The sequence below is a fragment of the Chelonoidis abingdonii genome, chromosome 4 (genome assembly GCF_003597395.2).
Source record: "Chelonoidis abingdonii isolate Lonesome George chromosome 4, CheloAbing_2.0, whole genome shotgun sequence".
Lineage (NCBI taxonomy): Eukaryota > Metazoa > Chordata > Testudines > Testudinidae > Chelonoidis > Chelonoidis abingdonii.
The window spans coordinates 98,274,593-98,300,382 of NC_133772.1; the positions used below are offsets into that span (position 1 = coordinate 98,274,593).

Below are 25,790 nucleotides of genomic sequence, written 5' to 3' on the forward strand. Positions count from 1 at the left end.
ACATCCGGCCTTTCTCCCCGAAGTGGCATCGGCCTTCCATGTTAACCAGGAAATCTTCCTTCTGGTCTTCTTCCCGAAGCCACATTCATCATGCAGGGAGCAACAATTGCACTTCCTAGATGTCCGTAGAGCACTCACTTTTTATGTCGAGTGGACAAAGCCCTTCCACGGAACACCCCAACTCTTCGTTGCGGTGGCAGAGCGTGTGAAGGGCCTACCCGTTTCCTCACAAAGGATTTCATCCTGGGTGACATTGTGCTTCCGCACCTGTTACGACTTGGCTCATGTCCCCTCAAGCCACGTCACTGCGCACTCTACCAGGGCTCACGCTTCATCTGCTGCCTTCCTGGCTCACGTGCCCATCCACGAGATATGTCGTGCAGCTACCTGGTCCTCGGTCCATACATTCGCCTCTCACTATGCCCTGGTTCAGCAGTCCAGAGATGACGCAGCCTTTGGCTCCGCAGTATTACACTCTGCGACATCTCACACCAACCCCACCGCCTAGGTAAGGCTTGGGAATCACCTAACTGGAATGGATATGAGCAAACACTCGAAGAAGAAAAGACGGTTCTCACCTTTGTAACTGTTGTTGTTCAAGATGTGTTGCTCATATCCATTCCAAACCCGTTCTCCTTCCCCACTGTCGGAATAGCCGGCAAGAAGGAACTGAGGAGCGGTTGGGTCGGCAGGGGTATATATCAAGCACCATGGTGGCCCCACTCCAGGGGGCGACCCAGCCGACCCACTGAGTGTTGCTAGGGTAAAAATCTTCTGACAGACATGCACGCGGCAGCGCGCACACCTAACTGGAATGGATATGAGCAACACATCTCGAAGAACAAGAGTTACAAAGGTGAGTAACCGTCTTTTCCTCATGGCTTTGGAATATCTGAATCCCTCATTTCTGGTAAAGTATATCTGTACTGGATAAAGGTGGTATAGCTTTTATTTATTACAGTATTGTCTTGTCTCTGTTACTTTGAATATCGTCAGTCCTTATATCTGTTGTTTTATGTTGCTAAATCTGTGTTATGATTCCATACTTCACATCAGCAATATCATAGTGTATTGTGCTATTTTGCGGTCCAGATAATGACTTTCCGTTTAGTGTTAATATTCCTTGTTATAAAAATCTTAAGGGTTTTTTTTTTTTTTAAGGTTTCAACATGACTATTTACCGCAGCCTAGCACAATATTCACTTGCTTATGTCAGAATATTTGTTTCAATCAGGTGGAATCTTCAGACAAGTTTATGATCTGTAGCTGTTCTTGCGAGGTAAGCTGTAATGAGATTAGTATGCCACCTGTATCTGAGGCAGATGGACCACAGAAAACCCCTCCTATCATCTGGAAATCATTGGAACATAATTCTCTGCAATACAGTGAGTTTTGAATACTGCGTATCGCTCTGTCATTAGGAGAGGGGTTATATTTATTTCATATACTGTTGTGGAACATAATATTAAACATTGTAAAAAAATTGTAATCTTTTTGCTGTCCAGACAGTCTGAAGAAAAAATGCATCTGGGATAATGCATATAAGGAGAAACTTTTTGTTTCTGCAAAAGGAGATCATCTTGGGTGATCACATACAGTATTTATACTTATGCGTTTGAGATTAATTCCAGGACTGATGCTGCTTCTTCGAAGGATAGCCCTGTCAATTTTTTATAAGAGAAAACACCAAGTTTTCACAGCACTGCCTCTGTCCATGTAATTTAATCTGTTTTATAATTTAACCTTCAGTTAATTGGATAGGAGAAAAGGTTATGATGGCTTAAAAAAAATCACACATACTCCTCCCCAGTCCCTGCATCTTTTAAAAATATAAGATAACAGCCTGCTCTACCTCAATTTTCAGTGTACCAAAAAGTCCCTTATGTACTTTCTCTTGTGGTTGGAATGTGAAAGTGGTACTGTTACAACTTTCTTTTCAATCAGACTACTTTCACAATTTCATTTGGTGTCTATGCAGCTTCTATGCTGAGAAGTGACTTCAGGCTGTTCTATCTGGAAGCGATTGACTCAGATTTATACATTGGTGAATTCATACATGTAATTCTCATTAGTATTAATGAACAGTACAACCTACCAGTGTTGAACTCCTCCTTGATGACATGTCCATGCCTCCTAGCATTTAAACTGTAATGTTCTGAATCTTATTTATCTGAATTAAAGCCAGTTCCTGCAAATAGTTACTTCTGTCAAGGAATTGCATTCACTTACATAAAAGCAGTGGTACTATACACAGAGCCCTGCATGGATACAAAATTTGTATCTGCATCTGATCTGCAGTCCGCAAATATGGTACACAGATATAGATATCCGCAGAGCAGGGCTTGAACTATACATGCAGGAGATTGCAGATTCATGCCTTTAGATTACATCTCTGAGACAAGAGACTTTGGGTGAAATCCTAGCCCCGTTAACATCAATGGTAAAACTCCCATTGACTTCAATAGAGCCAGAATTTCACCCTTCGTCTTCCTCCACGTTATAAGGCATCATGTACATTTTAGAAATAAATTATAACTCCACCTTGCATTAATGGGAATATGCAACCATTGCAGCACTGCATGGAAGAATGTTGTGTTCAAGTAAGATGCAGAAAATAGCCTCCCCCTATTTCCTGTAATTGTTCATTGAAGAAATATTCTTAGAGTAATATTTTCAAAAGTACCCAAGTCCCATTTTCAAATTGACAGTTTGACTTCTGAGTTCCTAGCAGCCAACATTTTCAAAGATATTTAGGCATCAAAAAATGTGGCATGGAGCCTAACTGGAATTCCAAAAGGGCCTTAGCAGGTTAGGCACCTAACTACCATTGACTAGGTGGTATAGCTAGTGAAAGTGCAAGACGGACAAATAATACTTTAGATAATGCAATTTTTAAGAAAAGGTGTATTCTGGAGAAAATCTGTGGGAGATGATTTTGTCAGGTTCCGTTTGGAAGCGCTGATGGCTGCACATTTACTTTTAATAGTTGTGTTGTATCTTACTGCCTATAAATCATTTTTGAAGATGATCTAATAATCTATAATTTTGCTCTAAAAGTTTTTTCTTCCTGAGCATAGACAATTCAGTTTAAAAGATTTTCTTTGATAAACCTTACTCTGATGTCTTTTGTTTTTGTAATCAGATTGATTTTCTTTCATTCCTTTAGGTAAGCCATTAGAATGTTCTGGAAAATCCCTAAGTGGCTACCAGTGGGTTTCAGGCATCACTGCCCGCTTCCTTCCACTAGAAGGAAGGAGCATTCAAGATGCAGCTCAGGAGGCATTCTCTTCCCTCCAAGGTGCTTTATTAAGCTGAGCTATTATTTATCACTAAAACAATTGTTTTTTAAATACAGTGCAAAGTAAAGAGCTGATATATTTTTATGTTTTGATAACTTTAAATTCTATAATTATAAACTTACCATCTCAGGCTTGCCTCAGGCTGGCATCATGCTGTTAAGGCTGCTAACTTTAATACTGAATACATTGTAATGTGCACAGATTTTGAAGACCCTAAAAAGCAAGGATAGGGGATAAAATCAGTATATCAGAATTATTTCCAAAATATTCTTAACAGCTTTGTGGAAGACAACTCTTATCGTTTTATGTAATGGAATATATATAGTGTATACGTGTATGTAGATATAATGTTTACATAGTCTGTCTGTGCATGTATGTTGTAGATGCTGGCTGCTAGGTAAAGGGCTTTTGTTACCACAATAATTTTAAATTAAGTTTTCCGGAAAGCTGTTGCTCTTGTACATTTTGGCATCTAGGATTAGGTCAGTAGCAGTAAATCTCATTTATGTACTTAATGCAAAGGAAAAATTGTTGTCTTGGGAATCATGGAAGCCAGATTCCTTGCTATCACACTCTTACAAGATATTGACATATAAAACAAAATGTTCCAATTTTGTTTTGCAGTCTTTTTGCATTTTAGACTTTAAATAAAGAATGTTTATGCAGGCTTCTTTTTCATTCATAAAAATGAAAATCATTCTTAGTGACTGCTTGCGTAGACTTGTATTCTTGTTCACGAATTCTTGTGATATATTGGCCTATAAAATCTTTACATTCGGCTTGTGCAGCTGAGTTCATGACTGAATACATAATGATAAAGAATCTTTAGCATTTTTAGAAAGCAAAGAAGTCATGCTTTCTAGATGGCCTTTAAGCTAGTTTTTAACAGCCTGGAAATCAGCAAAGAGGGTATAGTTAAAGGCACTAGTGTTTAGTGTAAATCTTTTGGGCATAATCTGTGAATTGAAGCAAAAGGGCTCTATAACGTTTTCCTTAGTTCTCATTTTATTTGTTTGGATATCTGCCAATCCAAACATTGTATGTTTTTGCCTTGCTATCCATCAGAAGTTTCTTTAAAAACCTACTTATTGTGTCATTGGCTAGTTGAGTAGCCTATTGCTTTCAGCAAATTACTTGTATTTACTGTATTAGCTATATTGTTTTCCATTTCTGGCAAAATAGTAGCTTTTTGATCCTTGGTAGTAAATGTCAATGCTTACATTTCCTGTGGGGTTTTTGCCTTTTCGTATGGAGGGTGGGGAAAGTTGAATGAATTATGATCCTGTCATCTGAAGAAACCACAATATGTTTCTTTGCCAAGTTTTTCTGAGTGCTAAACTGATCATCTGCAGGTATGCATGAGCCTTTTCCTGAACTCTTACTAGCAATGTACATAGGACTTCAGCCTGTTCTCTCTCATGCTGGGAGAATGGAGCATACACAAGTCCTTTTAACTTGCAAGGTTAATTGATTGAATCACCTCTAAAGAAGATGAGTTTTGCCAGAAGGATTTAGAAATGGAAATTTGCTACTGGACTTCATGAAACATACGATAATCCTAGCCCATAATATCAAAAGCTGAAGAGGGAATCTAGTGCTGTACTTTTTCCATTTCTTTCCTTTTTCAACCTAGATTTTTAATTCAGACTTTTCTTACTTAAAAGTTTTTGGAAGGAGACAAAAATTACAATAGTGAATGTTATCGATAGAGGGCCAGTTCCTGAGCTATTATAAATTGTTATTGTCCATAGACGTCAGTGATCTGGCCAGAGTTGGATGTATTACGAAGTACAGACTGTACTGATGTTCTCTCTTGTGCATTTTCAGGATAAGGATCCTACTCAGGCCATCCATTAATAAATACATGTATGCGGTATAGTTGTAGGTGTGTCGGTCGCAGGATATTAGAGAGACAAGATTGGTGAGGCAATATCTTTTATTGGATGAACTTCAGTTGGTGAGAGAGAGAAGCTTTTGAGCCAAACAGAGCTCTTCTTCAGAAGCTCAAAAGCTTCTCTCTCTCACCAACAGAAGTTTTCCAATAAAAGATATTGTTACCCACCTCGTCTCTCTAAATAAATAAATAGCGTTCAGGACAATAGTACTTTCATTTCAAAAGCATTTCTGTCCTAATGAGGCTGAGTCATACCTGACCAAATCCTACAGACTCCTAGATGGCAGTGAAAGGCCCCAAACTCAGGAGAAATACCATGTACTTCTTTTCTGTATCATGGATGAAAGCTGTGTGGAGGCTGTCTGTATGAACGAATGGATGGAGGATTTGTAGGTGGGCCAAGAAAATGGTGTGTGGGTGTGTAGGTAGAGAGTAGTAGTTAGAAGCTTCACCAAATATGCCTTTCTACCAGACACAGTCCTTCATGTCACCAGCCGTGCCCTGCCTCCGTATTGGGAGAAAAATTCCATCTCCCTACTCTCCCCAACACACATGCATAATTCCTTTTGCAAGGCAGAGCAGGATTTCACTTTTACTATCTTTTTTTAAAGTGATCCTTTTTATAACAAAGTTAAGAATTATGAACATTAAGAAATAAATTCTCTTTCCTTTCAGTTTGGTCAAATATAGTTATACATCACACAAATTAGTTTTTTCTGTTTAGCCCAGTATTTCTTCCTGAAAAATATGTTTCAAATCACACACTTCTCACACACTTGAGAAAAAAATAATGCTTGGCTAAAATGTTCCACTGACTGGAGGTTTGAAAAGTGCACTTATTTCCTAGCTGATTGAAGAAGAGCTCTGTGTAAGCTTAAAATCTTGTCTCTGAATATATTTAAAAGAATGGAGACATTTTACATGAAAACTATTTGCTTTCACTTTAGACTCACTCAGCAGATTATCTTTATGCTCTTATCCTACTTGCTAATTAGAAGGAAAATATCTATGTCCAATCTATAACTTTAAAGGGCAAAATAGCCAAAACTATCATGAAGGGAGGCTTGCGTAGCAGTTAACTCGTGTCATATGGGACCCTATTACTGTATATGTTCTGTATTCTTTCACACTTTTCAGAGAAACCTGTGTATTTAATTTAGCTTTTGTAGCTCCTGAGACTTAAATGCAGAATATAAGGACCACACAGTAATATACTGTCCCACAAATTTTGATAAGGCACTCAGGATGGAAATATGTGTTCATGAATTACATCCTGTTAACTCCCCTAACTTTATTCTTCTTCCTCTATTCAATCAGCTCTGGTTGAGTCAATTTTCTCACCAATATCCCTTTATCCTGAACCCAGTTTATCTGTTCTCTGACACCAAACATGTGAGTCTTTCCTTCACTCCTCTGTATATCACCCCAGCTCCTTTCGTGTCTCCAACCATTTACACCCCTTTACTTATATTGAATTTGCCATTGCTTGATCTCCAGCAAGTGCATGATAAATTACTGGAAATTGTAGTTTATTCTACTATCCATTATTTTTATTTTTACACAGTAGCACGGTGGAATGTAAACTGCTGTATATATATATTTATTAAGATACAGTGTATTTTCTTAAGGCAAGTGTTAAGTTCAGTTTTGAAGAATTTTCAGTTATGTTTTATTTCTGTATTATCAGATAAAATTAACACAAAAAAGCACTTAATAAAAAATAAGGCTATACCATCAAAGATTATTGTAAAGGGAAAAGTAATATATTACTAAAGCACTCAGTCATGTTAAGTAAGTGTTAGGTTATTATCGTTTGATTTTCTTGGGCAAACATAAGATGCCTCTGCTATCTTTCTATGCTCATTTAAAATGTCCTATCTTTAACAGCTATATTATTTTTTTTTCTGGCAGCTAATATGAATTCAAAGGGATTGGAATTGAAAGATATTATTTTGGTCCATCTGTATATGAAGAACATGAAAGATTTTGCTGTTATAAATTCAGCTTATATGACAGGGTTTGATTTGTGTCCACCAGCAAGGTAGGATCAGACTATTGCTATAGTATATTTATGATACACTGTAATATACTGTATTAATACTATATTTATGAAGCTTTTGTACACATTTTTGTGTCTCACATATCAAAAGTAGGCTTTTGTCCACCTTTTTCTGAGGAGCATGCTGTTTTTTTGTCATATACATTTTTATTTCCTTGATGAAACAATTGCTACAATAGCATAAGCATATCTACTGTGTAATTAAAAGCATGTGTGTGGCAGGAAGATGCTGTCAATGTTCCGAGTATGGTGAGCCTGACTCCTTTTGTTGGCAGAGACCAAGCTTATCCCTTTTAGTATATGTCTAGTGTCTATTAGACTTGAGCTCCAAACTTCCTGCCAAACCCAGTTCTGTTGGAATGAGCCAATCTAATAGTCTAGGCCTGCAAGATCACCCACAGTTCCAATTCTGTACTGCTCATGACTTCCAGGTTATGTAGCAGTTTTATGTTGGAAACTGGACTAATGTAGCAAATGCTTAGGTCACTGAAAATCTTACTACAATTTTTGAAAGTTGTGTATCAAATCTAGCAAATTCCATTTACTGATAAAGTAAAAGAGAATTGTCTTTTTGTTTTGGATTATTTTTTGAGTGTACAAGAGAGGGGGAAGCAGTAGATGTGATATAGCTCAACGTTAGCAAGGGTTGTGATACTGTGTCACATGACCTTCTTATAAACAAACTAGGGAAATATAGCCTAGATGAACCTACTGTAAGGTGGGTGCACAACTTGAGAATTATGCTCAATAACTGGTAAACAATCAAGCTGAAATGGTATATTGAGTGGGGTCCTGCAGACATCTGTCCTGGATCTGGTTCTATTCGAATCTTCTATTTTGATGATGACATAGAGAGCATGCTTATTAAGTTTACAGTTCCTCCCAGATTGATATTGTCTGCAAGTGCTTTGGAGGAACGGATTAGAATTCAAAATGAACTTGACAAACTGGATAAATGGTCTGAAATAAATAGGATGAAATTCCATAAGGACAAATGTGAAGTACTCCACAAAGGAAGGAATAATCGGTTTCACAGATACAAAATGGGAAATGATGGCTTTGGAGGAGCACTGCAGAAAGTATCTGGGGGTCATAGTGGATCACAAACTAAATAGAATCAACAGTGTAACGCTGTTGCAAAAAAAGTATTTAGTTCAGGGCACCACACTTTAGGAAACAGGTAGACAAATTGAAGACAGTCCAGAGAAGAGTTTCAAAAATGATTAAAGGTCTAGAAAACATGATCCACCAGGAAGGATTGTAAAAATTTGGTTTGTTGAGTCTGGATAAGAGAAGGCTGAGAGGGGACATGTTAACAGTCTTCGAGTATATAAAAGATTGTTATGAAGAGGAGGGTGATAAATCGTTCTTCTTGACCACCTAGAACAGAACAAGAATCAAAGGGCTTAAATTGCAGCAAGGGCAATTTAAGTTAGACATTAGGAAAAACTTCCTAACTTATAAGGGTAGTTAGCACTGAAACAAGTTACCTAGGGAGGTTGTGGAGTCACAGTCATTGGAAGTTGTTAAGAAGCGGTTAGACAAGCATCTGGTCAGGGATGGTCTAAGTCAGGGGTCAGCAATCTTTCAGAAGTGGTGTGCCATGTCTTCATTTATTCACTCTGATTTAAGGTTTCACGTGCCAGTAATACGTTCTAGTGTTTTTAGAAGCTCTCTTTTTATAAGTCTATAATATATAACTAAACTATTGTTGTATGTAAAGTAAATAAGGTTTTTAAAACGTTTAAGAAGCTTCATTTAAAATTAAATTAAAATGCAGAGCCCCCCAGACCGGTGGCCAGGACCTGGGCGGTGTGAGTGCCACTGAAAATCAGCTCGCGTGCCACAGGTTGCCTACCGCTGGTCTAAGTAATACAGAGTCCTGCCTCATTGTTGGGAACTGGACTAGATGACCTATTGAGATCTCTTCCAGTCCCACATTTCTATGATTCTTTGATTTCCAGAATGAGAACTAGAAAGACTCTTGCACCTTACAGTGCTTAGCAACTGAAATACTGATAGGTTGATTAACTGCTTTTCATTTAGTGTACAGAATCCTATGAATAGTTTATGTGATATACTTAAAACTTGTAAACTTTAACTTCAGGTCAGTTAAGGTAAAATTCAGTTTTTGTTCATGTTTATAAAACATCTAACATCTGCATAAATGTAGGAAGAGTCGAGATTATAATAATTCAATTAATGACAGTGTCATACATGATTAATTATATTATATATATATAAAAAGTGGCTTTGTTATAACAATTTATTGCCAGATAGATAGATAGATAGATAGATAGATAGATAGAAATAAATATTATATAGGTGGATATATAGGTAGGTGTGTGTATGTATATATATATATATATATATATATATAGGTAGGTAGATAGCAATACATTTCTGGATATGATTTGGTGGAGTAATACCTTTTGACTCAAAATATTCTTTGCATAGAAAATAGCCTAGTCCATCTTCCAGGCTTGAGTAAACAGAACCATGAAATATCTATGTTAAAATATTCCCTACAAAATACTTCTTTTAATTCAGAGTTAAATGTGCCTAGTGATGGGGATACCATCACTTCATTTAGGAATCTATTCCTATCCCTAAAATCTCTGGTTGAGAAGAAAGCTTTTCTAATATTCAGCCTAAATGTTCATTTTAAGAAATTACATACCATTTCTCTTAATTTTGCCTGCCTGAGCAACCATAAACATTTCCACTTCTTTGTTAGCTTTTACATTTTCTGGACTCTCCAGATTGTCAATATCTTTTGGAATTAACTTCCCAGGTGCAGTCATACCACAGAGGTAGGAAGTGGAACTGTTTCCTCAGTGCTCTTTTGTGTAATACCTGTGTGTATGCTGTCGATCATTTTATTGGCTGGCACCTTGCATTGCTAACTCTTGTCTATTGTTCTGTCCGCTGTCACCACTACATCTCTTTCATCATTGTTGCTTTCCAAATTTTTCCCTCCCATTGAACATCTGTGTTTGGGATTATAAATACTGAGAACAAGCATACTTGCATTTTCATCATACATAATTTGGTATTCTCTGTGAATTTATCATCTTAATACGTACCCTCTCTCCCAAGTCATTAATGGAAATATAAATATATAAAGTTAAAGGATTTTACAAGTGATAAAATGATTTTTTTTTTTAGTGCTGCATAAAATCTTTTATAGGAAGCAAGTTCTTTGCTTTTTCCCATTGTGCAGCAGTGAGGGCTTTATTACTTATTCAAGTTAATAAGATATATTTTCCACTACTGAGTAATAGGTCTACTAGTAATTGGACCTGTGTTGGACTCATTGCTTTGAAACCTTCCCTAAGATAAATATGCATGGATCCTTATTAATGTCATGACCCAAAATTGACAAAATCTTCCTATGTTTTATCCCAGTATACAATCAGTGGAGAAGAGGCCCAAAAATAATGAAATTAAGTTGCAAACTTGCAGTTGCTACAGAGCAGGGGTCCCCAACGCGGTGCCCGCGGGTGCAATGCACCCGCGTCCTGGCGGGAGGTGGAGCAACCGCCAAAATGCTGCTGAATTTCTGCGGTGTTTCGGCAGTGACGCCTCTTGATGATGTCACTTGTCAGCGGCAAGTGACATCATCGAGAGGCGTCGCTGCTGAAATGCTGCAAAAATTTGGCAGCGACGCCTCTTGATGATGCCACTTGCCGCCGACAAGTGACGTCATCAAGAGGCGTCGCCGCTGAAATGCCACAGAAATTCAGCCGCATTTCGGCGGGTGCTCCACCGCTGCCAGGGTTCTTCGTCTGGCACCCGCCAGATGTAAAGTTTGGGGACCACTGCTGCAGAGTGAATACAATTTATACAATATATAGTAGGAATTCTGCAACATAGCAGCACTATAGTAAAGATAAAATATAATCTGTTATTCAATCATTATTGCTTTATTACCAGTCTGAATACTACTGAGCTTGCCTTGCCCCATACCAATCATAACCATTTGATTTGATTTTTTATTCACCCTTTCATTTTTTGTCTATACCTGGTGTATTTCAAGCAACTACTGTGTGGATACTGTTACAAAAATTAAAAATAATATCATCATAGATATAGGAACATAAGCACAAAGGGGGAGAAAGAAGGGAAAAGGATAAAAAGTTATAACCCTAAAGAGAGGGATTGGCTTATGTGAAACACATTACTATTTAAAAGTAAATATGCCATCTTTTCCTTTTTAAAACTATTTGTCAAAAATTTGTATCTTCTATTAGTGAAATTATATAAACAAACTAATGGAAAATGCATACACCTTTGAGATATTGGTAGAGTTAGAGCATTGTCATGTGATAAATGCCAGTGCAAATACTGTGTCAAAATAAGTCTGTGGACAACATTTCTGTGACAAGATGCTATTCCACTGCCACTATTTATATTGCATCAAATGCAAATAAAGTTAATTCTGTTCAAATATCATTAATGGTGCTCTCACTGTAACCAGAGGGTGTAGATGTGCTAGAGTGACAGTTTTTTCACTTGATTTTTCATAAAAAAAATATTTTCTGCCTTAGTCACAGTAACTAAAAGAGTATATTTTTAAATGTTTTCCATATATTTATTGTATTGAATTTCTGAATGATTGGCTAAAATTATTGCTAATTCTATATAATGGTAGGGTGACCTGATAAAAGATTGGTTAGCCCTGGTTTTATCTGGCATGATATGAGACAGCAGTAAAATTATCGCAATGAAGATATGAGTTTGCTGTGTACTCGGTTTCAAAAGCAGTCAGAAACTGTAAAGCTTGGAAATAAAGGTTTCTGTCTACTCATCCTTTGTTGTCCTGTGTCTGGTGTTGTATGTTCTTAATTTTTCCTCTTGAGGTATGGAGACATCAAAGGGGACTGATTTTACGGTCCTTTAGGAGAATATACAGTAGTATGGTATGTTTTTCTAGGCAACTCTGTCCTTGCTGGCCTGCCTGGAATACAGAATCCTCGAAGACTTTCTCTCAATTTGTAAACGTTTAGTTATGGTCCTACACAAACAACACTGATCTGGGCCAGCACTATATGGGGCAAAGAAATTGCATCCTGTGAAGGGGCATGGGAAAAGAAAAAGAGTATTGGGGAAGAATTGTCACTGAGTCACTTCAGAATTGTAATCCAGTTCCCAGGGCTTTTTCAGGGAAATCATCACCATACACTGCCCTATACTCAGTGCAGAGCCTTATGGTTCAATCAAGCCCCAAGAATTAGAAGAAAATCCTGAATTAACTCAGGACCTGAAGCTACTGAAAGGAAATTGTGTTTGTAGTCCACAAGGGGGTGACAACTCTCACGAGGAATAAAAACAAAAATTACTTAAAGAATTACAGAAAGAGAAGGTGGGTGAGGTAATAGTTTTGTTGAACCTGGTTCTGTTGGTGAGAAAGACAAGCTTTCAAGCTTACACAGAAAAAGAGCTCTGTGCAAGCTCAAAATCTTGTCTCTTTCACCAACAGAAGTGGGTCCAATAAAAGATATTACCACACCCACCTTGCGTCTCTCATATCCTGGGACCAACACAGCTGCAACAGCACTGGAAACAAGAATGTAAAGAATAATAGGTGTATTTGGGATAATGTATCTTATAACAGATCCACAGTCCCCCACCCACCTTCCCTGCATGGTTGGAGAATTATTTGCATTACTTTATTTGTTATGTTTTCTGTTCCAATGGATGGTTAGCTCCATTACGTACTGTTGCCCTTGCCTGGCTCACAATGAGCCACCTCACATGGAACTGGTTAGCTGCTGTGAAATTTTAAATCTATAGACAACACACTGTGTATGATGTGATCATTTAGACCTAAATTATTTATTGAGGTCCTGACTCAGGTAGCATAAGAGCACTGAGATCTCTGATAAACTCAGAATTATGCAGCCATGTAAATTAATTATGAAATAATTTAATTACTTAGTGCGGCTCCTGAAATAAAGTAGTTGGGAATGGGCAGTACCAGAAGAGGCTAAAGCACTGCATAAAAGGGAGTGGGGAGAGGCTTCTAGGAGATGCAGGCAGCCATCCAGGGTTACTAATCCACAAAGACATGGCGTTCTCTTTCTGCATAGCCTAAGAGGAGAACATGGCAGGTTCTATTCCTACTGTACAGCTCGTAAAGCTGCACAAGAATAGTTCTCCACTTCAGTATATTTTAAGTACAGTCCCTCCTCCTGCTTCATCCTCTTCTGCTTCTCATGCTATTGCATATCTTTTGCTCCCTCATTTGCATAGCTAGCCATACAATCCCCTATCCCTTCATGTGGAGCTTATAAAAGAACAGGAAAAAGGGTTACAAGCTGGGAGGATGCAGGAAAATCACTTTTTAAGAGTATTTATGTAGCACAAGAAGACTTGTGCTGCATTTTGGTCAAAAGAAAAATGCATGGCCGCATAATTTCATTATGCACAGAGACCTGGCTATGGGAGTTCTCGCTAGTAATATGCTAGGAGCACAGACCCGAGGGTACAATAAATTTGCAAAATTATCTTGAAAATTTAGCAGCCCAAGCAGAAAATCTACTCACCCATCCTTATGATGATGATAATGGAGGGGTGGTGGGCAGAAAGAGGAAATGTTTTGCTTGCCTGTGGTCAAAAAAAATTACTTTTCCTGAATAGAATTTTACAAGGCTGTATTATAAGATACTTCCTAAGAACAAGCATTTACAAGTCATTTTCTGTTGAATTTCTGCTGAGAGTAAAATGTCACCTCTTTATGTGTGGACTGCAGACTTAATTCTTCTTCAATAGATATAGGCTCTGAGATGCTGCTCTCTTACTAGCTCTTTTTAGTGGCTTGTTTTCAGTAGGCTAAATCATTATCTATATAATATGACACACACACGCATATATTTATAAATGAATGAACAGGTTGGACAAACACCTGTCAAGAGTGGTCTAGGTTTACTTGGTCCTGCCTCAGTGCAGGAGGCTGTACTTGATGATCTCTCAAGGTCCCTTCCAGCCTTATATTTCTATGCGTATGTAAGATAATCGTATAATCTTTAATTATTTGTGTTTTCAGAGTATGTGTAGAAGCCCCATTGCTTAATGGAGTACTCTTTTGGATGGATTGCCTTGCACATAAGTGTGACGGTACGATCAGTGATGTGCACTGTTACCAAAAACAAATCATGCATGTACAGAGCATTTCTCACTGGGCACCTGCTAACATAGGACCTTATAGTCAGTCCGTCAAGGTAAGCAATCTTTGTTACTGTATATGAACTATTTACCAGTTAACAAAGTTATCAGCTCTTTTCATTTATTTTAATCTGCATAGAAGGGAAAAAAAAAAAGCTTGTGACTTTTTTTAATATGATTTTTAAAAAAACTACAAAAAATGAAAAATATGAGTATATACATTTAAAGTTTTAAAACCTCTGTGTATGACACTTTTTCAGTTCCTTTGCTGTAGTTTATCAAACCTTTCACTCTGTGATCATCAGGCAGGGCTAAGGACAATTATTTCTTTCAGAGCAACACTCTGTGCAAAACTAGTATATTGAGGTTGTACACTATAATTATAACAGTAAGTAATTATAGTGTATGTATATTTCCATATGCTTTCTGAAATTTAACTATTCATTGAAAACATTTCAGGGCCTTTTATTTTTTTTATGTTCAAAGACAAGAAGTTTATACTTTTTCTTAGGAAATCAATGCTTTAACACATGTAAGTAAATTCCCTTATGAGGCTCTAGATATTAGTATTGCAGTACATAAAAGCAAATCAAGACTGTTGAAGTATTTAGTATTTTTAAAACCTATATTTAAGACAAAGTAGACGGGACATGATATGATGCTTAACAAATCTGAAAGAGTAACTAGGCAGCCCACTTCCCAACTCCTAATGCCTGAGTAATAGGGAAAAGTCTTGTCTTTAACCTTGCAAAAGAGAATTTGTATGCACTTTTCTCTCCACCCTTCTGTCTGTACAACAGAAAGAAGATCTAGTACATACTATGCTATTACTAGTAGGAGGATCTGTAACTAGAGTGACCAGATAGCGTGTGAGAAAAATCGGGACGGGGGTGGGGGTAATAGGAGCCCATATATAAAAAAGCCCCAAATATCAGGACTGTCCCTATAATATCGGGACATCTGGTCACCCTATCTGTAACTTACACAATATTTTATTTCATATATTGTAATTCTTCTGAGTTGTCTTCTGATTTGCAAACAAACCTATTATTATACTACTGCAACAATGTTTTGTTTTGTGCGGTGTTAGCTACATTTCGGTGTGGCTTAGGCTAGAGATCAGGTGAACTCACCCAGGAAGGACATACAGGGTGGTTATCACATATAACCCATCATTTATCTTTGTTTATCTATTTAAAGAAGGTTCATTTGTCAAGAGTAGGAAGTTGCTTTGGTGGACCTTTTCTTCACTCCATTTTAAACACTGTGGGTCATGCTTTGGCTGGCTCTGCCTGGTTTATTCAAATGAGAAAATGCAAAGAACCATACAGTCATTTTGCACCCGTACTAGGGCAACCACATTCAGACTGTAGTGCACAGGTGCTGAACTAAGTGAATATCCTAGACCTGGCACAATCTGGATTCGGACCAGTACATAGGATCAAAACTTCTTTAGTAATACTGATGGATGATCTCCTGCTGCCAATGGATAGATGATGGACATCCAATTTCATCCTCAGAAATCTCTGCAACATCTGATAGTCAACCATAGGCTACTGCCTGAAAGAAATGGCAGAGTCCAAAGGTTTAAATTATTCAAGTTCTTCCTGGAGAGATGCATCGGAAGAGAAGAGATTGGAAACTGCACCCCCTCTACTAGACCCCCACTTGTGGTCCCAAAAGAATCCGTTCTTTCTCTGGTCCTTTTCAAAATTGACATGAGACCACTAGTTGAACTGATAACACAAGATGGACTCAGTGCCAGCAATATGGAGATGACATACAGCTATGCTTATGCTTTACTTCATCCGACCATACCACTACCACCAAGATGGCAGCATGCTTGAGTGAGATCAGTTCATTGATAAAGAACAGCTGATTGGAGCTAAGCGCAAGCAAAACAGGGGTGATGCTGGAGGGCAAGGGTAAGTACTTCACAGAATTTGCAGTCATGGTGCAGTCTCCTTTAGTTGATGGTACATCCCCACAGTTGGTCAGTTCAGTCTGTAGCCTAGATCCCTCAGTAATGCTAAGCTCTCACATACTAGCTGTTATAAACAGATAGCTAAGGGTTAATGTTTCTTTCACCTGTAAAGGGTTCACAAAGAGAACCAAACACCTGACCAGAGGACCAATCAGGAAACCGGATTTTTCAAAGTCAGGGAGGGAATTTTTGGGGTCTGAGTCTTTTGTCTGTCTCTTGGCTATGAGAGGCTTCTTTTTATCTTCAAGCTTCTAATCTTCAGTTTCAAAGTTGTGAGTACAAAGGTAGCAAAACAATAGGCTTTTATATGTTTTGTTTTGTATTTACATGTGTGTAGTTTGCTGGAATGTTTAAATTGGTATCTACTTTTTGGAATAGAGGCATGATTATTTATATTTTCCTGTTAAGGTAATAGCTCACAATGCGTCGTATTGTCAACTCATTTATGCGAATAGATGCACTTATGTTCTACGACTGTTCTTTGGCTTTCTGTCTATCTTCTAAGTACCAAGCCTTTGCAAGTTTTTCTTCCTTCTGGGTAGCTGGCATTATTCTAAAGACGGAGGACTCGTTTAGGAGCTGGGGAATTCTCTATGGGTTAAGATACTACGGAGGGTCAGACGGAGAGCTGCTTCTACAAGGATACGTAGTGCGATAATATGGTGAGGTGAGCGAAATAGAGAAATAGAGATCATTTCTGCATTCGCCCTTTTTATATGGGGTGTTGTCTCTATTGTGGGGGGGCAGGGAAAAAACAATTTAGAAGGAGACATGGTGCTTGGGTAATTTAGGTGATGTAAACGGAGTATGCTAATCACGCTGACTTCTCAGTAGACACCCCTTGCACATGCAGCCCATTGCTGCTTCACCCAGCCCTGGGGAGACAGTGGCGTGCGAGAGCGATCCTTCTCCCTAGCCATCCTGGGCAGCGCCACGCGATCCCGCGCAGAGAGTATCCTCTGCAGCCTGGGCTCTACATCGTCACACCCCTGCTGATGAAGTCTCGGCATGCATCTTTCTACCATTTCTCTCTCTGTCGCGCCTTTGTCTCTGCACATCCTCCTGACTCACCCTTACTCTTGCTGCTCCCCGTTTCAACTCCCTATCTGAGCGCACCTTCAGTCGGGCTGTGCCTGCACACTTCCCCAGGAGAGATTGGGGGAGACAGTAGGGAGTAAGCCGGCTGGAGTAAGCCCCTCTCCTCTACCTCTTCTGATTCTGCACCCGTAGCACGGAGATCTAAATATACTGACTCGTAACAGCCGCCCTTCCCATCATTCACGCAGCCGTGTGCTCCAGACCCTCCTCTAGGCGCCCGAGTCTTGACCACCTGGCTGCTTTAGCTTTTCTTCATATTGCAAGCAATAAGGTTCTAGAAATCTGCATGAGCAAGAGGCTACGACAGAGGGAGGACGAAGCGTAAGAAATCATCCACATTACAGTTTCAATCCAGCAATCCAATCTCCTCTTCTAACACCGCTCTTACCCCCACGGCCCGCTCCACCAGCGTCATCTGACCGCACCGAGTCACACTCGCTCCCTTATCCTCGTCCCCCTGTTTCTCTATCTTACCTCCTTTAGCCTGCACCCTGACCCTTCTGCGTCTACCCTGTCCTCTCTCCCAACATGCTCTCACTAGACGCGGCTCCCTTTCTCAACCCAGCCTGCAGGCAGAGAAAGAGGTGTTTGGTTATTAAACAGTATCTCATACGGCAATGCAATATTTTTTTTCTCTTGGGGCTCTTCACCGCTCTGCCCCCCCTTGTGTGCCTGCTCGCTCGGTCAACTTTCTCTCTTGACACCCCTACTCAGCGTAGGGTCCCAATGATAGTTGAACGGGACATTTGCCCTGTCTGCTCAAGGGGTCCTTCGTTACTCGAGCCCTCAAATCCTACTAGGCACCTGCCCTTTCCGCACCAGGAGTAAGTTGGGATCAAGTACCCCGCCACACCACCGAACACAGGTAGGAATAAACCTGGGTTAGGATAATCTAATTGGCTTGTCATAAGGTTAGCCTAGAAGAGAAGTTAACAAAAGGAGTGTCTAGGCAGTCCCAGAGACTACAGAAAGCCAGCGAGTAGACGATACAAACACCAGAGGGACCCAAACCACAAAATGCCAGGGAACCAGTGAATGGCTCACGGAAATAACCTGAAGCAGTGCAGCCTGGAAGCTATAACAATTATATTCTAAAGTATGTAAATTACACGGACACAGATGGCAAGAGACGAGGGGCCTAACTTCACAAACAAGAGACGGGGAAAACGCTGCTTCACAAAACGAAGAAAGCACCAAAAATGCACGCACTGGTCCAAAGAGAGAGGGAGAACACCGGGCAGAAAAGGAAAAACAACAAAAGAGGTGAGTAGAGGGAAAAACAGAGAAAGGAGGAACTTGATAGGAGAACAAGCTAACACCAAACCAACCCAATCGAACCCGCCTCGCATATTTTGTTTGTTATGTCGCACGAAGAAATTTTTCCAACTTACAAGCCAGGTGATACATGAGAGGCCTCAGAGAATACCTTGAAAGAGCCTGCATTGGGTACAGCGATCTCTGAAGACCAGTACAGGTAGTAAGCTGAGAGTCACACCTTCAATGGACCCATATGCAGAAGCTCGACGGCTGAGGCCAAAGGACAAATGAACGATTAGAAACTGTGTGAAAACACCAGGCCAGATACAGAATGAGGAAACCCCGTATCGCCCGGGCCTTCAGAGATAAAAGTGAAACATATGGTCATTTTCCAAACACACCTACTACGTGGAAAGAGTTATAGAGCCTGAGTATCAGGAACAATGTTATCCCGACGAACTGCACCTCCTCATAACAAGGAGCATTCTTGATGGTTGCCGAGGAGTAACAGGAGTAACATTCCAAGATGGAAAACCAATAAAATTCACTGAGGCGTGGGGATTGGATAAATGGATGAAGTGGCAGAAAGCAAGAAAGCAATCTGTAAAGGGGAATGAAAACCAGGGGCACACCTGAAATAAACCTACAACGAGGCAACCCAAAACACTCGACACCAAGGAACTCATCAGACACATTATTCTGCCACCTTTACCAAGCTCCAGTGAGTCACGTCGAGAGCGCGTCAGACTGGAAGATGCCTATAGCAGTGTATAATGGGACATATAAGAGGCAAACTGCCAAAGACACCAGGTGCAAGTCATTAACCATCATCAACCAAAGATCCAGGCAGAGAGACTGCTGGCCTCGCAATCACGTGGAGCGAAGGAAACATTGAGAGTGGGCGGAAAGGAAGGCTTACCGCATTGGAGAGACACGGGGCACACAGGGTCAGCTATCCACAACCTCCATCGATGGATCCAGACTCATCGACCCAAAGGCCAAAGGACCAGTTAACCCCTCAGTCACAAGCTGTGGACTTGCCTACAGCTGAAGTGCCTGTTCAGATACAAAAGGCTGGTCGAGGAATGCGGACTTTTGCAAGTCACTATGAGTCAATTTACCATCTACCATGCTACTGGGAAAGACTTGGCCAACCAGGTGAAGCAGGCCAAAGAGAAGTGGCGAAATGGTTAGCGAGCCAAGCCAGGCAAGTTGCCAGACCCATTCTGTTCTCCGAGCGGCACAGAAGACCCGTTTCTAGGTTGGTACCCGAGGAGGCAGCAGAGGATAGTGGACCGGAGCCCGTGCCAACGGCTGACACCAAACCACAGCACATCACATCCCAGACCGAACGAGAGATCAGTAAGCCGAGCAGCCAGAAGTTGCAACCAATCTTCAACCTCCAGCCAGGGGGCCAAGAGCCGAAGGCAGAAGCAACAGACATGACATACTGAAGCAAAGGCTCAGAGCAGTGAGTGAATACCACCAGGGTAGGCACCAGCATGCAGAGGCGTCTCACCAGCAACCAGAAACAACCCCATCAACTCCATCACTTCCAGAGGGACAACTCCAGCAGGCCTATGAGGAAGAACTGGTGTCCCAGCTCAGGGGAAAGCGAGTCCAGACTGAGAGCACGGAAAGCAGTGACAGCCTCAAAGAAGGCTGGGTTGCAGCACGGAGCGCCCACCTTCAGCATTGTCTACCCCGATCCGTTTTATAGGAAAGGACCTTATAGCAAGATAAGACTTCTGTGGAACCAGGAAGAATGGACAGGTCCAAAAATGTGGTGGTTCCAACTAGTACCGGGGAAGCGCTTAAGCTTAGCCGATGAATCCCAGTGGCATGCGGGGTGAACAGAATAAAGACAGGGGAAGTCCTTCCACATGGAGGGAGGGGCAAGGACGTGCGAAGATATCCGGCTTGCGATGTGCAAAGAGTGGGAAAGCCCAAGATTGGTGGCAAGAGGCCGCCCTCCGCTCACTCCCACAATGGGTCCCATTTTCAGCAAGTAGCCTGTGGAAGCTGGGTCCTTCCAAGAAAGACGCCATGAGGAAGCAGTATGTACGGAGTTTTTTGGACTTTGCTACCGAGGCGGAAGCCAGTAGCTTAGGCAAACAGCCTGAAGTGGGGTGTGAGCAGACGCCATAGCAACTTTTGCCAGGGTAGGGTGCCATATCCTGTACAGAGATCAGGGATTAATTCCTGGGCAGGCACCTGAAGACCTGTGGGAAACAGGGGTGAATACTGGTTCCACCCCCTTAGCACCATCAAACCAATGGCTGGTCGCGAGGTTCAGATGGAACTTTGGGGCCATTGATCCGTAAATCGTGCAATGAAATACGCCAAAGGGAGCTGGCGACTAGTGTATGGAGATTCCTGTATTAAGGGCTGTTAGCCACATCCAGTTTAAGGGTCTTTCAACCCACTTGTGAACATGTGTTGTATCGGCCACGAGGTTAAGGCCATTACAGTTGGAAGCAAATGGGGGGTTTCACCCTCTCCGGGAACAAATTCGGATTTGGTAAGACAACCTATCAAAAACCCTCCGACACTCTTTAGCGCTGCTAGAAAACCTACAGATACCCGGAGGACAAAAGCCTGAGTATGATAAACAGACAAGAGCGTGCCTCACGTAGGGAGATCGCACGTTAGGTCTCTGAGGGCAACGGCCCATAAGATGAAGCCATGGGAAGGGCCATCACGGTCCAAGAGCGACTGGGACTGTACCCTTTATAGGCATTTCCCAGGTTCCATCACAAACCAAAAGTGTACATGTGTAATTCCCGCAAGCTCCTTCGTATCCAGGACTTCAGGTCCTGCACATACACTCTGACAGCTCGTACGGAGCGAGGCCTTACCCTCCGTCCTGAGCGCCACACCAAACGCAGGCGAAAGTTCCGCTTGAGCCCTTGACGGTTCTGGCTATCTTGACTGCACAGGGAAAAGAAAGCACTCGTGAGCGGGGAAGAGGTGACCTCTGCCACTCTACTGAGCTCTGCCTAGCCCTTGCGACACTGTCTGCATGGCGACAAAATCAAGAGCTGCTCGCCATCTCTATCTACGCGCACTCACCCATGCACATCTCCGTTCCCTTCTTCTAGGATATCCCATCTCCAAGGACGACTGACAGGCCATACCACGTCCATGATCAGGGAATGCTTTCGCTCTCACTGCCAACTAAACAGCCACCTACCCGGGAGGTTCCCTCTGTATCCCCAACTGACTATAGAACGGAGACTCATACATGCACGATGGTTAATTCTGCCCATACTACAGTGCAGTGGCCATCGCCAAGGTTCTGGTACTTCCAATCAGATTGGGGAAATTTACGCTGTGCGATGGATAGTGTAGAGAGCGGTACGTTCGCTCCGTACAAGCATCATAGCACGTATCAGAGTAAGGTATTGGAGAAGATTGGGGATGTCCTGCATTCAATCTTCTACAATAGACTTTACCAAAGGGGTACTGGCCATAGTTACCGATCGAGATGACTGCCAAGGAAAGTCACATCGTTCGCCCATTGCGGGGGTGTAAATTTTAATGTGCTTCTTTCAGGCTGCGAAAGCCTCCGCCATCCTTCCCAGAGGCGGGTAATGGCGCTAGCGGAGGACTGGGCGAATATGTTCAGTGCGACCTCGATGAATGGGCCATTGATTTTCAACTCCTGGCCGAACATTTTAGTACACCTGGGAAAGTCTTGAGCGCATCAGCGTAGGCCGGATAACTGTCTTAGCCAAAAAGCTGTTCCAATAAGGGCGCAAAACAGAGGGACTTACCTGGACATCCAGGTTTGGACGCGGCTATACTCATAATACCCGCACGGCCAAGGGGATGCTATCCTGCAAAAGTGCACCTGTTGCCAAGTCAGAAAAAGAGCCAATTCCTTCTTATGCTTGTCCGAGTATAAGGCGTTTTTGTACCACACACAGCCAAATTCGCCGCTCCTCCACTGACCGATGCTACAAATATAGACTCCAGCCAAATGTGGTGGACTGAGGGAGGTCAGGAGCCTTACCAGACCTGTGGCACGGGCTGAATCCTGGGGGCTAAGTGGCCCCCGATCGTTGGACAAACCATCTGCTAGTAACGCACCTGAGACATCTCAGCATGGTATACTGACAGTTCTCGATCAGCGAAGGACCGACTCACAACTTTCATCTGTCGTGTTCCCAGCAAGTAAACTATGAGAGGAACACACGTGGTCAATCAGTCGAAAAGGAATGCTATCGTCTGTTACGCCTGGACATAGCTCGCCATACGTTTCAGGGGACGGGGCCTTCAGCTACAAGGACGTGACATTGCTGGTCGCTAAAGGGTGGCTTCATACAGCCAAAGGAAACAACAAAAAACTCTTTGTGGAGTTTAGCTATCCAAGATTGAATTTTGAATCTCAAGAACATCAGGGAGCTTTCTAAAAACAAAGCGGCTGAGCACATCTCCGGAAGTCCCTGATAAACACTGGTTAAATTGTCCTTAAAGATAGTAGAAGTCCTTGGGTAGTTTACTGCCTAGTATATGATGTAAGGTGCATTGATTTATACTTAATCGTTAGTCTTAAGTTCTGTTAAAAGAAATCACCGCATGAGTTTCACACTGTCGTGATTTGTGGGGGCATGTCAGAACAATTAGCTAAGGTTAAATGTTTCTTTCTACCTGTAAAGGGTTACAAAGAGAACCAAACACCTGACCAGAGACCGAATCAGGAAACCGGATTTTTCAAAGTCAGGGAGGAATTTTGGGGTCTGAGTCTTTTGTCTGTCTCTTGGCTATGAGAGGCTTCTTTTATCTCTCAACTTCTAATTCTTCAGTTCAAAGTTGTGAGTACAAAGGTAGCAACAATAGGCTTATATGTTTTGTTTGTATTTACATGTGTGTAGTTGCTGAATGTTAAATTGTATCTCTTTTTGAATAAGGCTGATTATCATATTTCTTTTAAGTAATTAGCCCTGTGTACGTCAACTTATGCAGAGATCAGATGTTCATGTGTTTTTCTTCTTTTTAAGACTGTTTGAGTTTTTTTTCTCTGGTAGGCTAAGGAACGAAGGGGAAGGGAAACTCTTTGGGTTAGATCTACGGAGGGTAAAGCTCGCAGGCACCAGGGAATGGGGGGAGGGGAAGAGAGATAGAATCATTTCTGTTCCCTTGTATTGTTGGCGTCTTTGGTCTCCTTTGTGGATAATACGAGGAGACAGCTTCTTGTATTGTGAGAGTAAAGAGATTGCATCAGTACTCTCGAGTTAAGCCCCAGAGAGGAAAGTTGGGTGGGTGAAGAGGGTAGGGGAAGTGGGTTATTTCCCTTTGTTGTGAGACTCAGAGTCTCTGAGTCTTGGGGTCCCTCCAGGGAAGGTTTTGGGGAGACCAGAGGGAGCTAAAACCCTGGAATTTTTGGCTGGTGGCAGCGAGATCAAATCTGAGCTGGTAATTAAGCGTAGAGGGGTTCATGCTAGCTTCTCAGGTTATGAACGCTAAGGTTCAAATCTGAATAGGAAGCTACGACACTAGCATCCACAAGCAATACTTTCTGCCATTTCTGGTTGGCTAGGAGACTCCAGCTCATCCTAGCAGAGGTTATATACGTCTTCAGTACCTCCCGTCTGAACTAGAGCAATGCAATATAAGTGGACACGAAGACATCAGCCCTTAGAGAGCACCAACTAATTCCAAACACTTCTTAGCAATACTGCCTGCCACGAGCATATCAAAACTATCCCCGGACCTCTACACTGGTTCCCTGTAGAATATCAAGTGAGGTTCAGAGGATGGTCCTCATCTTCAAGGCACTCAATGACCTGGGCCAGGCCTATCCAAAGAATTGCCTTAAGCTCTGTGATGAAGATCATGGTTGACTGTTCCACTCCTCTGGCACACTTGAACTTTCTACTACCAGGGTAAAGCTCATCTGTGCAGGAGACAGACCTTTCTCAGGTATTGGTCCCAAGCTCTGGAACAAACTAAACCTGGAACTAAGGACAACCACAAACCTCGCCACCTTCCACTTTGAATGCAAAGCATTTTTTTTAACTTCCCTTCTCTAACATAAACACGTAACAGCATGTACATTTAAACACACACACACACCAAAATTTTCCAAAACAAAACACTCCACTGTCAACATTATTCTCCTTCTGTGGAGAGGATGAGAGAAAGCACAAACCCCATGTGTCAGATATTAGTCACACAGTATTGTTGTTGTACTTGTGTCAATTCTCGAATATTAGAGAGACAAGGTGAATGAGATAACATCTTTAATTGGACCAACTTCTGTTGGTGAGAGAGACAAGCTTTTGACCTGCACAGAGGTCGTCTTCTGGTCTGGGAAAGGTACTAAGAGTGTCTTAGTTAAATACAAGATTGAACTGGATTTATGGCTTATTATAACAATCTATAGCCCACTATCCCTCCTTTTTGTTCTATGACTGCAGGGGTGTTAATGGGCCATTCTACCTTGCATGGTTTCTTAGGATATGTGTTAATTATTTATGCTGAACTATATGATCTTCTATTTAGCTGTGACACTAATTACACCACACATTAAGGGGGCAGGGGGCTGTTGTCTGATTTACTGGATGAAGGTAGGTACCTCTTTAAGGGGAAGAGAAAGAGAGAGAGTAATTTTGTGTCAGAACATGTCAGCGTGGGCGCACTGACCCATTTCCCGCCTCCCTCCGAGTAACCGGAAAAGAAGGAAGGTTATATAAGTACATGCTGAGTAGGAGAAGCCCTCTTTTACCTGAACCAGGTGGAGCAGAACTCACCCTTCCACACATGGAAGTGGCGAAATATCAGGTTTGGTCAGGAACCACTGTTTGCGCTGCACTAGTCGTTCCTTTCTTGAAGGATGGGCTGGGAAGAAATTTTCCCTCACCATCAGATTGGCCTAGGCGCAGTGCAGGGATTTTCACCTTTCTCACAGCAGGTTCGTGAGGCTAGAGGGATTCGTTGAGGGTAAACATGGAACAGGAGTTAGGCTGTGATGTTGCAACTCATTATGTTGCCGTGATTGCAGATGTCCAGTGCAGGTTACTCCATAAC

At 41.5% G+C, this 25,790-nt stretch overlaps 1 protein-coding gene across 2 annotated transcripts in view; it reads left to right on the top strand.

Annotated features, from left to right (window-relative positions):
* The window catches only part of DPH6 (diphthamine biosynthesis 6), a 435,665-nt gene that overhangs the window by 212,850 nt on the left and 197,025 nt on the right, over window positions 1–25,790 (top strand). For both annotated transcript variants that reach the window (XM_075065492.1, XM_075065493.1), the window contains exons 9-12: window positions 1,235–1,385; window positions 3,167–3,298; window positions 7,105–7,234; window positions 14,301–14,475. In XM_075065492.1, coding sequence (XP_074921593.1) covers window positions 1,235–1,385; window positions 3,167–3,298; window positions 7,105–7,234; window positions 14,301–14,475 — 588 coding nt within the window. The remainder of the gene's footprint in view (window positions 1–1,234; window positions 1,386–3,166; window positions 3,299–7,104; window positions 7,235–14,300; window positions 14,476–25,790) is intronic.